The following is a 14,063-nucleotide window of genomic DNA, read 5'->3' as shown; positions in this document are numbered from 1 at the left end:
TTCGAGGTAATTTTCGGATAGTGCACTCAGTATAATGTCACTCGATGCTCTGTCCCTACCACCCGTCCTAAACATCTGAGTGTCCCAGTCTATATCTGGTAAATTGAAATCTCCACCTAAGACTATAACATGCTGAGAAAATTTATGTGAAATGTATTCCAAATTTTCTCTCAGTTGTTCTGCCACTAATGCTGCTGAGTCGGGAGGTCGGTAAAAGGAGCCAATTATTAACCTAGTTCGGTTGTTTAGTGTAACCTCCACCCATAATAATTCACAGGAACTATCCACTTCTACTTCACTACAGGATAAACTACTACTAACAGCGATGAACACTCCACCACCGGTTGCATGCAATCTATCCTTTCTAAACACCGTCTGTACCTTTGTAAAAATTTCGGCAGAATTTATCTCTGGCTTAAGCCAGCTTTCTGTACCTATAACCTCACTGAGGAGTACAGAAGTAACTGCACAATGTAATGTGTAAACGTCTGCTCACCACATGTTGCCATTACATAAGGGGTGATGTAGGTAGGTATGTACGCGCGCGCACGTGTGCGTGTGTTAGATACATATGTACAATTCAATTCCATTAAAATAACTTAACTAGATAATCTTCAATAACAGTAATAAAGTGAATAACAAAATTTAATATAAACAAATCAAAACTATACACATAAAACATTTTTCAGACATGGATTATAAAATATGTACACAAAAATCATTTCACAATAAATAACACATATAAAGGTTATTTACAATTTTTCTATCTTCTTATCAAATATTTCATACTACATTCAGAACATATACACTGCAAAACCGACATTGCAGTTTAAGAGGTATCTCCTGAACCTTTAAAGAAGGGCACAGAATCTGATATCAGTTATATCACAAGAGAGTTCTTTGGGGTATAAGATCAACAGTAACTACTCCAATATCCTAACAGCTGAGGTATCCTGCATTTCAACTTCAAAACTAAGGCTGCTTGTAGATGTTTCATGAAGGGATGGAAGCGCTGCCCTGTCAATGTCCAAATATGGTACAGTGCTTTGCCACAGGAAAGAATCTGCACTTGTTTCTGAAGAACCTACAAAATGCAGAACAATGTTAGGAATACACAAACAAGATAAAAGGTAGAGATTATGTTCTAAACATGCTATAAATCATGCAATGCAGATTTGTACTGATATTTATTTCCTTGACGACATTTTGTTACTGAGACCTAGGCCCCAGCCTTGGGGGCACAAATATTTGATTACCATTTCATTGCCTGCTTAAAAATTGCCAGGGTCTATGAAGACAGATATCTAAGTCTTCCAATACATTTATTTTGTAATTTGATTGCCTCCTATTCTTTTCAGATAGGAATAGCAAGCACAGCCAAACTGATTAGCCATTTTCAATCAACCGTTTCTTGAAGTGATAAACATCAGATAATTTGAACAAATCCCTCCTTGTGTTCCTTACTTTATGTGCCTTAACAAAGAAAGAAACACACACACACACACACACACACACACACACACACACACGCACACACACACACACACACACACACACACAAACCTACTACTCCTACCCCCCCTGTCCCCCCACCCCAATTGCCATAATGTTGTTATGATAGAAGATACAAGGCACAAGTTTGATAGCAGTAATCAACACCTCTTTTTACTGTCTATCTACTGTTCCCTGCCTCCTCTGCAGCTTAAGCAGATGTATTCCCTCATGACACTAATCAGATGCCATACACAATTGCCTGCCAATGTGTTACTTAATCTTGGAAAAATTTGTCGGTATGTACCTTCGTAAGTCCAAAGATGAGAGGGGAATCTGAAGCTGTGATGGCTAAACAGCAATGTCATCAGCACCCATGCATTAATGATATAATTATCACCATGGTGAAAATCTATGAAGAAAGGTCAATAAGATGGAAAACCAAGTTTCAAACACCCCCCCCCCCCCCCCCCCCCATTCACACACACACTCAAGAATCACGAGGCAACCATAATAAGGTGAGCTTCAGAAAAGCCCATAATAAAACCCCAATGAGACACAGCAAATAACTAGATGAAACAATGGATAAAATAACTGAAAAAAATCGTTAAAAAAGGGGACATATAACTGTGGCTAGTGGCTCGATAAATATTTACAAATAATGAGTGACCCAGCCAATTCGTGATACATTAATATCTTACGCACTATATTTTGGGAATAATTCCTGACACCACCTAAAATCTTAAAACACGAACATTTGCCTCATTATCAGTTAAAACAGAAGGCAGATCCTGTGGGAGACTCAGTTCAACCTTCAGCTTGTCATATGAAACACACTCAGTTAAAATATGTTGTACTGATAGCTGAGTCCCCCATCTCTGACATACTGGCAGCACCTCCCAATGTAAGAGGAAGCCATGTGTCAATGAGCAATGTCCCACTCTAAGCCGTGTAAGGGCTACTTCTTTGGACTATTGTGGGTGGGAGAAGATAAACCATGGTCACAGTGAAGGTTTTGTGGTTTGTAGTTTATTGTTCCTCACGTCCAGCCACTGACCCTCCCACCAACACATGGCCTTCCTGGTCACAAATGAAGTGACAGCCTGTAGAGGGACTGAACAGCAAGCAGCAGGAGGAAGGGAGCAAGCCTCCTTGGCAGCTGCATGAGCGAGTTCCTTTCCCGAATCACTATGTGCCCTGGAACCCAGCAGAAAATGCTTTCCTTGACTTGCCTTTGCAAGAGAAGAAGAGTGTCATGCACTTCTTGCACCATCCGATCTGCTGGGTACATCTGCCCAATATCAAGAAGGGCACTTTGAGAATCTGAGCAGATGAGGCATATTTTGTCATGATGCCATCTCATCCACTGCACTGCCCTCAGCATAGCAAACAATTCTGCTTAACAAACTGAAAACTGTGCTAGGAGCCCTATCCCGACGACAATGTCAGGGAATACTACAGGACAACCAAGAAAATATCCCTGCTTAGACCCATCCATGTAATAAAATCTGGATGGCAACGTAAAATCTAGTTAAATATAATTGTAAAAACATAGTCTAGGGTACAATGCTTCCTGTAACTAGTCAGTTCTAAAAGTAATCTGGGCCTCTTTAGTAGTCAGAGGGATGCCCTACTCCGCCCCTGGATTTGGATCTTAATGCCCCCCACCTGTAATAACTCAAGGCTCTCCCTTGCACGGATACCAAATGGCCTTGTTGCCAGTGGCTTATGATTGAACAATGGCTGCGCAACATAGCTGGATGCTGGTGATGTAGGAGTGGACAAAGCCCTATATGCTTGGTCAAATAGATAGCGGAGGCTGGTGCTTGCAACAGGACTCATGTGAGAGACTCCTGTCAACAGCATAATATCCTCTTGGTGAACCGCATCCAGCATTTTGAGGTATGAAGACCTTGCTGACTCATAACTCTGGCATCCGTATTCAAGCCGGGGTTGCACAAAGGGCTTATAAAATTGGAGGAGCAGATGGGGCCTCTCATCTCCCCAAGACCTGTGACTGACACATTTAAGGATGTCTAAGACCTTAAGACACTCAGGTTTTTAAGGTGTGGCAGTCAAGTTAACTTCTCATCAAAAGGAAGGCCCAAATACTTCACCTTCTCCTGAAAAGTGAGAATGGTATCTTCCAGTTTCACAACAGGTAAATTAAGATTAAAATAAACACAAATAGTTTTATCCTTTGGTGTAATACCATTCCTCCAACTGTCTCATGATCAGTTGCAATTGCCAAGTAGCCTTTGCAAGGTTGGAGGATGCACAGAAGGTGGAGAAATTATCCACAAACAAGGAACACAATATGAGTCGTTACACTGTGGACATACTGTTTATTGCAATGCAGAATGTTGTGACAATTAAAGCACTCCCTTGAGGGACACCATACTCCTGCTTAAAACAGTCAGAGAGGACAATCAAAACTTGTATCTAAAACATCTGTCAGAGAGAAGGGACCTTATGAAGGTGGGCAGATGTCCACAGAATCCCCAATGATAAAGCAGGGACAAAAAAATATGCCTCCAGGCAGTATTGTGGACCTTTTTCAAATCGAAGAAAACACTGATAAGATGTTGCTTACAAATGAAAGCATGTTGAATTGCTACACTGAACAGGGTCAGGTTATCGAGAGTGGAGTAATACTCCCCGAACCCACACGGGGAGTGACTGAGTAGGGACCTGGTTTTGAGAACCCACACTTGGCACCAACTGACCAAACGTTCCAGTGTCTTTCCTATGCAGCTTGTCGGGCTAATACTATAGGTTTTTCCACGCATTGGGAATGTCTCCTGCCACCCAAATTTCTTTCAAGAGCTGCAGGAGGACCTCCTTCGACAGTGGGTCCAACTGCTTCAACACGCTGTACATTATCAGGTCATTTCCAGGCATCATTTGTAAGGGACTTGTACAACTCTGCCATTGTCTGAGCTGTCTCTCGGCAATGTTACGACAGACCCCTGCATTTGTCCAGCTGCTACTGGCAGCCGTGAGTTGTGCCTTGAGAGCCTCCTAATGGCTTCCCACACTTTACTTGCAAATGTGGACCTATTGATGGAGTTCAGGAACTCTACTAACTCTCCCGAATTATTTGCCTCACCTTTGCACATGCCATTCGAAAGTTTGCAAGATTCTGATTTGTAGAACATTGAGTGAATCTGCACATAGCCACCCCTCCCGTCACTGACTGCAGAATGATACTGACCATTCCCCCAAGGGACAGTTCACCTCCTAGGAGTTACCACTGACTTTCGGATGGGTGCATCAGCGGCATGGTGGATAGTGGCCATAATGTGATCCAGCCAGTTCTGGATGCTGTCACACTGCTCAAAAACAGCTAACTGCTTGCAAAGCATCCAGTTAGCTTTTTTGAACAACCATATTGGTGACTTCCCTTCAGGATCTGTTCCATCAGGCAGATGAATCCAGGCTGGGTAGTAGTTGCCACCATGGAGTTCATCATCCACTCCCCACTGAGCAGTGTCTGCAAGGGCAGATGAGCAGAAAGAGAGGTCTATGGCTGTAGACGAACCCGTAGTGGTGTTAAAACAAGTAGCGTGGCCCATGTTCATCAGTTTGACATCTGTTGTGCATTTCAGATCCTCAAGTATTCCACTCTTAGGGCAAGTGGCGTTAGAACCCCATAACACAGTGTGTGCATTGAAGTCCCCTAAAAGGAGAAAAGGGCAGAGTAGTTCACTAAGAAGATGAGTGAAGACCCCACTGTCAAGAGGCTCATGGGGCGGTAGGTACAAAGAGCACACCGTGACAGTGACATGGGCCACTATCCGAACAGTAGCCACTTATATTGTTGTGGTTAAGGATGCAGGTGAGGAGTGAAAAGTGTCCCTGATGAACATTGGTACCCCACATTTCACCCTGTCACCAGTAAGGTCACCTTTTCTTCCAAGTAGAGATGTGTCAGTCTGTTTAAAATGAGTCTCTTGAGAACAGAGGCAAAAGGGTCTGTCCTGTACATGGAGCCTCAATCCCTCCAGATGAGTCCAGTATCCATTCATATTCCATTGGAGTATGGGAGCCATTTAATCAGTGTGGTCTCGATGTACCCCTGCCCTTCCACTGGGGCAGTGAGGTGATTGTGGAGCGAGATGGGGTGGAGGGGCCACCTGGGTCGGTGACGAGGCACCAACACCCATGATGTCCTCACCATAGACATGATAGAATAATGTCTGATGGCACCTGATAGAGATTTTGACCAGAATGCTGAGACCCTTTCTCTACTCCTTTTCCCAGCAAGGATGACGGGGAAAGAGGGTGGTGAGTGAAACCTTTCTTTGAATTAAGTGGGCATTGAGGGGCACTCTACTTTTGGGATGCCTGCAGGAAGCTCACTGCGAAAGCATTGCTGGCCTCATCTGTCATAGCTGCCTGGATCACAATGTCTTTAACTTTGCTTTGACATGTACAAGTGCAAATACAGGTGCTGGTGGTGGATAGTGCTACACTGAATGTTGTCTGCATCAAAGCATCAACCTTAGGAACAGGTTTCTGCACCAAGGAAGCATAAGAAGTGGCACAGACAGAGGGTTTCATCGCCTTATATTCCTCTGTGGCGTCTGTGTGGGGGATCGGCTTTGTCGCATTTATTTCCTGAATTCTGAGTACCTCTGCAATAACAGGGCGGTTTCGGCTCCAGACTGTGTGGCTCCCAGAGCAGTTAATGCAGTTTGCTGGAGATGTACAATCAGTCCAAGCTGCATGGATTGACTTTCCACACTTCCCACACGCTACTTCGCCTCTGTAACTCAATGCTGTATGACTAAATTGCTGGCAACTAAAGCAATGCATAGGGTTACAGACATAGGGCCTAACCCTCCGTGAGTATTCGTGCCATGATGTGTTCGGGCAGCGTCAGAGAATTGAAGGTCACAATGCAGGTGGTAGTCTTCTCAATTTCTCTATTATTCTTACGTGTCCTTTGCCCCACATCCACTATCCTCTGTGATGCCCATTCTTGTTCAAGTTCAGCAAAATGTCATGGCAGGTGGCCACACCTTTGTCAAAGTTGAGAGAGATATGCAACTCAACAATGTTGTCACGATCACCCACTTTTTGTGACTTCCTAAGCAGTTCCACCTGCTTTGCCGGGGTACACTTGACCAGCAATGAACCATTTTGCAACTGCTTCATAGACTTAAGGGTACCAGTAAGCCCTACTAAGCCTTTATGGATATAGAAGGGGACAATTTTTCAAAGGTCCCCACCTTCCTCTTGATCACTACAAAAGCATTCTGATTCATGACTTCTTGAGCCATGTTACTAATGTGAAGTTGATTATCAGGAGGATTAGCCCCTCTCATTCTTTTGCATGAATGGGTGTGAGTACTCCCAGGCAGTACATCTGTTACACTGGGAAGAGAAGAGGAAGACTTTGAGGGTTCTCTCTCAGTCCCACAAGCAGCTAGAGAAATAAGGGTGCTCTCAGAAAGAGTCCTGCATGCCTGAGTAAGCCTTATACAATTGAGGTGCGGAGAGTTCCCCAAAAACACAACATTTCACAGCTGGGCCACACAGTGGTCGCTGATGTATGCCCAGAACTTAGAGTGACGATGACTGGTGTCACTTACCAGTCCACAGCTCAGGAACCCCAGGGTCGCCGAGCCCAGCAAACAAATGCTGAACCCTTGAAGGCATGAAGGAGAAGCACTGACAAAATAATTTACGTACAGGAAAGATGAGACAAGATGAAAAAGAAAGGAAGAAAAAGTGGTCCACAAACAAGAAAATAAAATTGGCCAGAAAAGAGATGATAATATGACAACAAAATGTGTTAAAAAGGTAAATTAAAGAAAAAATTTGTTAAATACGAGACTTTGGATAAGGGAAAACGAGGGAGGCATTTGAAAATTAGATAGAGAAATGAGACTGAGACAAAAAAGGAAGATAAATTCGGGAAGGTCGAGTTAGGAAGGATGGGAATATGTAAGCTCAGATATAGCATCTGGCTACCAAGACTTACAGGATAATGGGATGATTGTGATACCACAGAATGGCTCAAGGCCTATACAAACCAGAGAAGTTGGCAATGAGAAGGAATAATATGATATGATTGCATGAGCCATGAAGCTACTGTTAACATTGTCCGAGTTGAAGACAACAGCATGTTCCGCTACTGGGTCAAGAAAACTTGTCTGTTGCTGGATGCAGCCTGCCAATGACAAGTGGATGCTGATCACATAGCACACTAGCTGCAACAAAGCTAGAAAATAATTTGACTTCATTAAAAGATTGCTCTAATATGAGATGCCTGTGACATCCAAGTTAAACCATACACTGCAGGCTGAAAATCTCCTATGTAGGAACCAACGGTGATCCCACATATGAAATCATCAAAACGACCACGGATGATGTTGTGTTCCTTAACTTCCAGAAGGTTTTTAACAGCTTCTCACTGAATGAAACACAAGCATATTGAAAATCAGACCATCTTTGTGAGTTGATTGGAGAGTTCTTAACAATCGCCAAATCATATTTCATGCAGAGGAACCTTCAAATATAAAAGTAACTTCTAGCATACAGTTACTGCCCACTATATTCCTAATCTCATTCCTTCAGCATCCCCTGACTTAAAATCATCAGCAAACCCTAAAGATTTTATTTCCTCTTTGTGAACTTTAATTCTCTTTCCAAATTTCCCGTAAGTTTTCCTTACTGACTGAGTTATGTACAGACTGAATAACATGGTGGATACGCCCTGCCTCATTGCCTTCTCTCCCTTAGAGACTGAATTTTTATAATTTTACAATTACAGTAACTTTACAAGGAAGTAAGATGATGATGCTAGACTCTTCTTAGTGTCATGCTCTTTGAAATTAACAATAAACTTACACTTATAAGCCATAATATATTGACTGCCTCTTAGTAGCAGGCTGGCCCAAGTTTGTAATGTAATACAGCTGCTTTTCTGCATGGCATGGATTTGACAACTCCTAGATTGGTTTCTGAGGGTATATGGCACCAGCTGTCTATGCAGAATAGAAGTCTGCAAATTGGGCATTTTGCTCGCTCATACACACTTGAGTCCACTGTGCTCAGACACAGGTCGCTCAAGTACAAATGCTCAAAGCCGGCAGGCTATTGTTGAATGAGGGGGAGGGCTTTGCCATTGTTGCAACAATTTTAGTAGTAACTTTGTGTCTGAAGGCTGGTGCTGCTTCTGAAATACTCCCACCAGCCGATGGAACTACACTCAGATCACTTTAGTTACAATGTGGACATACAATGAGGCAATAAAAGCCATGGAATACCTCTTAATATTGTGTCAGACCTCCTTTTGACCAGATTAATGCTGCAACTTCATGTGGTATGGACTCAACAAGTCACTGGAAGTTCCCTGCAGAAACATTGAGCCATGCCAGTCCGTAATTAGGAAAGCGTTGCATGAACTGACCTGTAGGTTACGTCCCATAAATGTTTGATGGGATTCACGTCGTGCGATCTGGGTGGCTAAATCATTTGCTCGAACTGTCCAGAATATTCTTCAAACCAATTGTAAATAAACAGCAATGGCCTGCTAACAAGGCACATGTCATCCATAAAAATTTCTTCACTGTTTGGGAACACAAAGTCCATGAACGGCTGCAAATTATCTACAAGTAGTTTAACATACCCATTGCCAGTCGATGATTGGTTCAGTTGGACCAGAGGATCCAGTACATTCTGTGTAAATATAGCCCATACCATTATGGAGCCACTACCAGCTTGTACAGTGCCTTGTTGACAACACGGGTCCATAACTTCATGGGAGCTGCATCACACTCGAACCCTACCATTGGCTCTTACCAACTGAAATTGGAACTTATCTGACGAGGCCGTGGTTTTCGAGGCTTCTGGAGTCCACCAATATGGTGTGATGCAGTTGATTCGTGCTGTTAGCAAAGGCACTGGTGTCAGTCGTCTGCTGCCATTGCCAATTAACACCAAGTGTCACAACATATACATCTGTCATACGTCCCACATCAATTTCTGGAGTTATTTTACTTGTTGCTTGTCTGCTAGCACTGACACCTCTACACAAAAGCCACTGCTCTTGGTTGTTACAAGAAGACTATCGGTCACTGTGTTGTCCGTGGTGAGAGATAATGCCTGAAATTTGGCATTCTTGGCACACTCTTGATACAGTGATATCGAAATATTAAATTCCCTAACTATTTCTGAAAGGGAATATCCCTTGCTTCTAGCTCCAACTACCATTACGCATTCAAAGTCTGTTAATTCCTGATGTGCAAAACCATAATCATGACGGAAACATTTCACATGAATTACCTTAGTACAAATTTGTGACACTACTGCCATCTTTTCATGTACAGATGTCTAGCTAGTGAATTTTGTCACCTCAGTGCCTGGGTGTTAGTGTCTTAATCATGACACATCACTGTAATTCATAAGAGAAAACAGCTTACGTTATGCAACAGCGAAAATTTGGAAACAGTTTGGACTCTGAGGAAAACTATGGAACTACCAACGTTTTTAATGTTGGTAATGAAAAATCACATTGCTGTTTTTTATAACAACATGTGTTTTATTGATTCAAATCTACATACGTGAACTAGACCATCTAAGAAATTAGAAATCTATCAGGAACAAAATTTTCTCCAAATTATTCTGTTACCGTAATTACAATGAATCGACTTGTTTCAGATCAAGACCGCTTTGTAGAACCGACAAAAGTTTACATGCCACACTGAAATTTCTTTCACTAGACAAATTTGAGGCTGGAACACAAAACATTATTCTTGCTAAATTAGATAGCTTGGGAAAAAGACTACTGTTACGCTTTCATCTCTCAAGCTGGTCATCGTTGTTACCACTATCCATCTGAGTTAAATAAAAGTCAACCTCACTGGCACACTGAGTATGCCATGGCCCACAGTCTAGTCACTCTGAAAAGAGAGATCCCATTGAAACTTCCTGGCAGATTAAAACTGTGTGCCGGACTGAGACTCGAACTTGGGACCTTTACCTTTCACGGGCAAGTGCTCTACCACCTTAGTGATCCAAGCACGACTCATGCCCCATCCACACAGCTTCACTTCTGCAAGTACCTCGTCTCTACCTTCCAAACTTCACAGAAGCTCTCCTACAAACCTACCCAAGTTCAAGTCTCTGTCCGGCACACAGTTTTAATCTGCCAGGAAGTTTCACATCAGCGCACACTCCGCTGCAGAGTCAGAATCTCATTCTGGAGAGACTCCATTTTTATGGCTTAGAACTACTTAAACCTAACCAACCTAAGGACATCAATCACATCCATGCCCGAGGCAGGATTTGAACCTGCGACCGTAGCAGTTGTGTGGTTCCGGACTGAAGGGCCTAGAACCGCTCGACCACCACGGCCAGCCCTAAATAAATAATTACAGATATCACAAAAATAGAGTAATATATTGCTGCCACGTTATAATTTTGTTCTAGCTTCTGAAGAACTGGTATTTTGTCACTTATTTGGGGCATGTGTATTTAATATCTCATCTATATCAGAAACAAACATTTTCAGTAATTGGTAGGGCGACTACAGAAATGTTACTATTCTGTGCAACACCTGGATTTCAACTTTTTCTTCTGTGAGACAGAGACAGCATTCTTTCAACATTTGTAGTATCTACATCTAACAGATAATAATATGACAGTTGTACTGTACTGCCAAATGCTAGTGATACTGAAACTGGCACCTTGCAATTAAATTCTGTCATTCACTGAACACACAGCACATATTAAACAAGAAAACTGGGGCTACTGTAATTTAAACATACTTGTTTATCTTCAGGCCCTGCATTACAATGCAGCTTTTCAGTTCCAACCCACAATGAAACAAACTGTATTGTTGGAAACTTCTTGAATTCCAGTACTCCTATTGCATCTTTTAGTGGCTCTAAAAACGTCATGTTCTTTTACAGTGTTGTGGTCATAATTAGTAAGTTTTTCAGAGAAACTCTTTCTGGAAGCATTTGCATGATTTTATCGTACTGTCCAAGTACAGATGGTAGCACTCTAAACACGTTGTTCCATCTACTTTCCATTTCTTGCTCCAAGCTAGTCTGTACTTAATTCATGTCACCAGTTTTCTTCATGAAATAGACGGTAAGTATCTTTGGCAGTATAAGTCATGGAATAAATCACTGAAACCTGATTTATTAAATAATAATCACTGAAAATGTGTTTCAAAACATGTGTAAGGCTTGCATAATGCTGAAAGGCTGCAGCGCCTTGCATATATTAGCAACCTAGTCAGTGACAAATGAAATCTTATTAAGATGCTAAGATGCTGGGGATTTATTCCTAAGAATTTGAATAATGTTCTCCCAATGTATTTCTTAATAAATTCCTCCCCCCCCCCTCTCCAATTATGCTCTGGGGAACATTCACATGGGCATCCATGGGTCCAGTAGAGCTCATGCAAGGCACAATGACAGACAAGGAGTTTTTTGTTATGGTTTTCGGGCGCAAAACTGCTGTACACTGGTTGCAGACCACACACATTCCTTCATGATGACCATGCTTCCCGATGGCAGTAGCATTTTTCAGTAAGATAATGCAGCGTGTCACAAGGACAGGAGTGTGATGGAGTGGTTTGAGGAAGAAAGTGGTTGGTTCCAATTGGTGCACTGGGCGGTATTGTGACCTTCCTGGGGCAGTTTTCGAAATGTAGACTTCTTAAAACGTTATTTTAACATTTTTCAGAGCATTTTAGAAGTGTGAATACAACATTTATAATACTGGTAATAAAGAAATTCTATCATACCACATCTCAAAATCTGTGGTTCAGACTATATGGGGTATTGGTGCATATCGTCACAAATGAAGCATTGGGTGAAAGTGTGAAAATGAAATGAAAGATAGGGAATGAACCCATAACAGTGCTTAAGAGCATGCACTATCTCTTACTCGGTAGATATGGTCATTGTAATACTATAACAGTCTCAACAGCTTTGCCCATATGACAGATGGCAGCAGAACTTTACAGCTCACTGTCGGCGTCAAAATTTCCACAAAGTGGATCACGAGCAGAGCAGTGCAGAATGTTAACTGAGAACCTCTTGGCCTCAAATTTCATGAGAGGCTGAAGGCCAAATACATTCAGTGACACCGCAGCTGCTGTAAACTGATGACGAGGGGAAGAGATGAGGAAGAATAAGTGTGCATTGTGAGAAATAGGGTCATTCTGGTTTAGCTCTCTCCGCTGACAATCTCCTTTGCGTGAGCAATATATTCACTTACCACAATGAGCCACGAATTTGAAAAGGTGTCCACTGCAAAATAATTACAGTATTGTTTACCATGCTAAATTTTCAGCTGCACAGTACCTGTGTTGCTGTGTTGCTTTCCTCTCCTGTGCACTTGACACCTCTCCGTCCCATATTCCTATCCCATGCACTTGCTGCCTCCCTCCCATCCGTCAGCCACCCATCCCTCTATCCTCCCTCCCACTCCACACCTCCTTTCGTCCATCACCCCATTCTACGTGGTACAATTCCTCAATGTAGCTGGAGAGAGAGAGAGAGAGAGAGAGAGAGAGAGAGAGAGAGAGAGAGAGAGAGAGAGAGAGAGAGAGAGAGAGAGAGAGAGTCTGTCCTGTAGCCTGAAAATGATTCACCTGAAACCATACTCCTGTGCCTTTAAGTTCTAATGAAGTATAGGAGCCATTAGATAAATGGGTTTTATCCTTCCCCCTATTTTTCAGCTGGCTCTGGTTCTGTGGCGGTGAGGACTTAAGTCCAGGGATTGGTTGGTTCCATGAGGCAAATTAAAATTTTTTAGTTCTAGTGGCCAAATAGTCATTGGATTTGGTAGATAAAATTAGATCTGTATTGCCTTTTGGCATAGGATCTGCTTTTTTCCGGCTTCCAATTTTTATTTTGGAGGAGCTATGAACTTTTTGCACCAGCAGATACATCAATCTATTTTTCTGAGACTACCTGCTCATATTTATGGTATTCTCTGGCTGTCTGCAGGAGATTGCGAGTATCACTTCAAGCACAGTTTTGCACTGGATAGTAATACTATTCTGTATCTGTCTCATGTCATCACTATTCTTGATCCTTTTTTGACAGTCAAAGTGTGTGAGCTTGTGATAGTGAATCGAAGTACCTTGTAGGCCTTTTTTGTTTTGGCATATGATATTACTGGTGAACAGCTTTGGCACATTTCCTGCAAGTAGCTACATTTTGCATTTTGTGCTACTTGAGAGGAGCAGGCTATGCATTGGCACCATATTACCTCATTAACACTTCAAACAACACTACCCTCCTTGTGCACTCATCATAGTCACCTACACTGAAACCATTACATGCACAACAAAACATTCATGCTTCACAAAGGAAAGGTGCCGAATGGGTGCAATCAAGAAACCCTTTCCATTTATGTGGCTGAACCACTAGGTGATCCCCGCCACCAATGCCATACAATGATTACTTGTACGTTAATCCGCTGATTAAGAGGACTCCTGGATATCAGTTCATAAATGCAGAAATTAATGTGTTTGATTGGACAAAATATGTTTCACATTTAAAGTTTCATTTCCAATTAGGCCTGTTCTTGGTGGATGT

At 42.3% G+C, this 14,063-nt stretch overlaps 1 protein-coding gene across 2 annotated transcripts in view; it reads right to left on the bottom strand.

Annotated features, from left to right (window-relative positions):
* Nucleotides 1-681: 681 nt before the first annotated feature.
* LOC126481125 (cell division cycle protein 16 homolog) overlaps nt 682-14,063 on the bottom strand; it is a 206,922-nt gene continuing 193,540 nt past the window's right edge. For both annotated transcript variants that reach the window (XM_050104663.1, XM_050104664.1), the window contains exon 12: nt 682-1,084. In XM_050104663.1, the coding sequence (XP_049960620.1) occupies nt 924-1,084 (161 nt within the window). In that variant the 3' untranslated portion in view covers nt 682-923. The remainder of the gene's footprint in view (nt 1,085-14,063) is intronic.

This window comes from Schistocerca serialis, chromosome 5 (genome assembly GCF_023864345.2).
Source record: "Schistocerca serialis cubense isolate TAMUIC-IGC-003099 chromosome 5, iqSchSeri2.2, whole genome shotgun sequence".
Taxonomy (NCBI): Eukaryota; Metazoa; Arthropoda; class Insecta; order Orthoptera; family Acrididae; genus Schistocerca; species Schistocerca serialis.
This window is presented reverse-complemented; position numbering and strand designations above follow the sequence as displayed.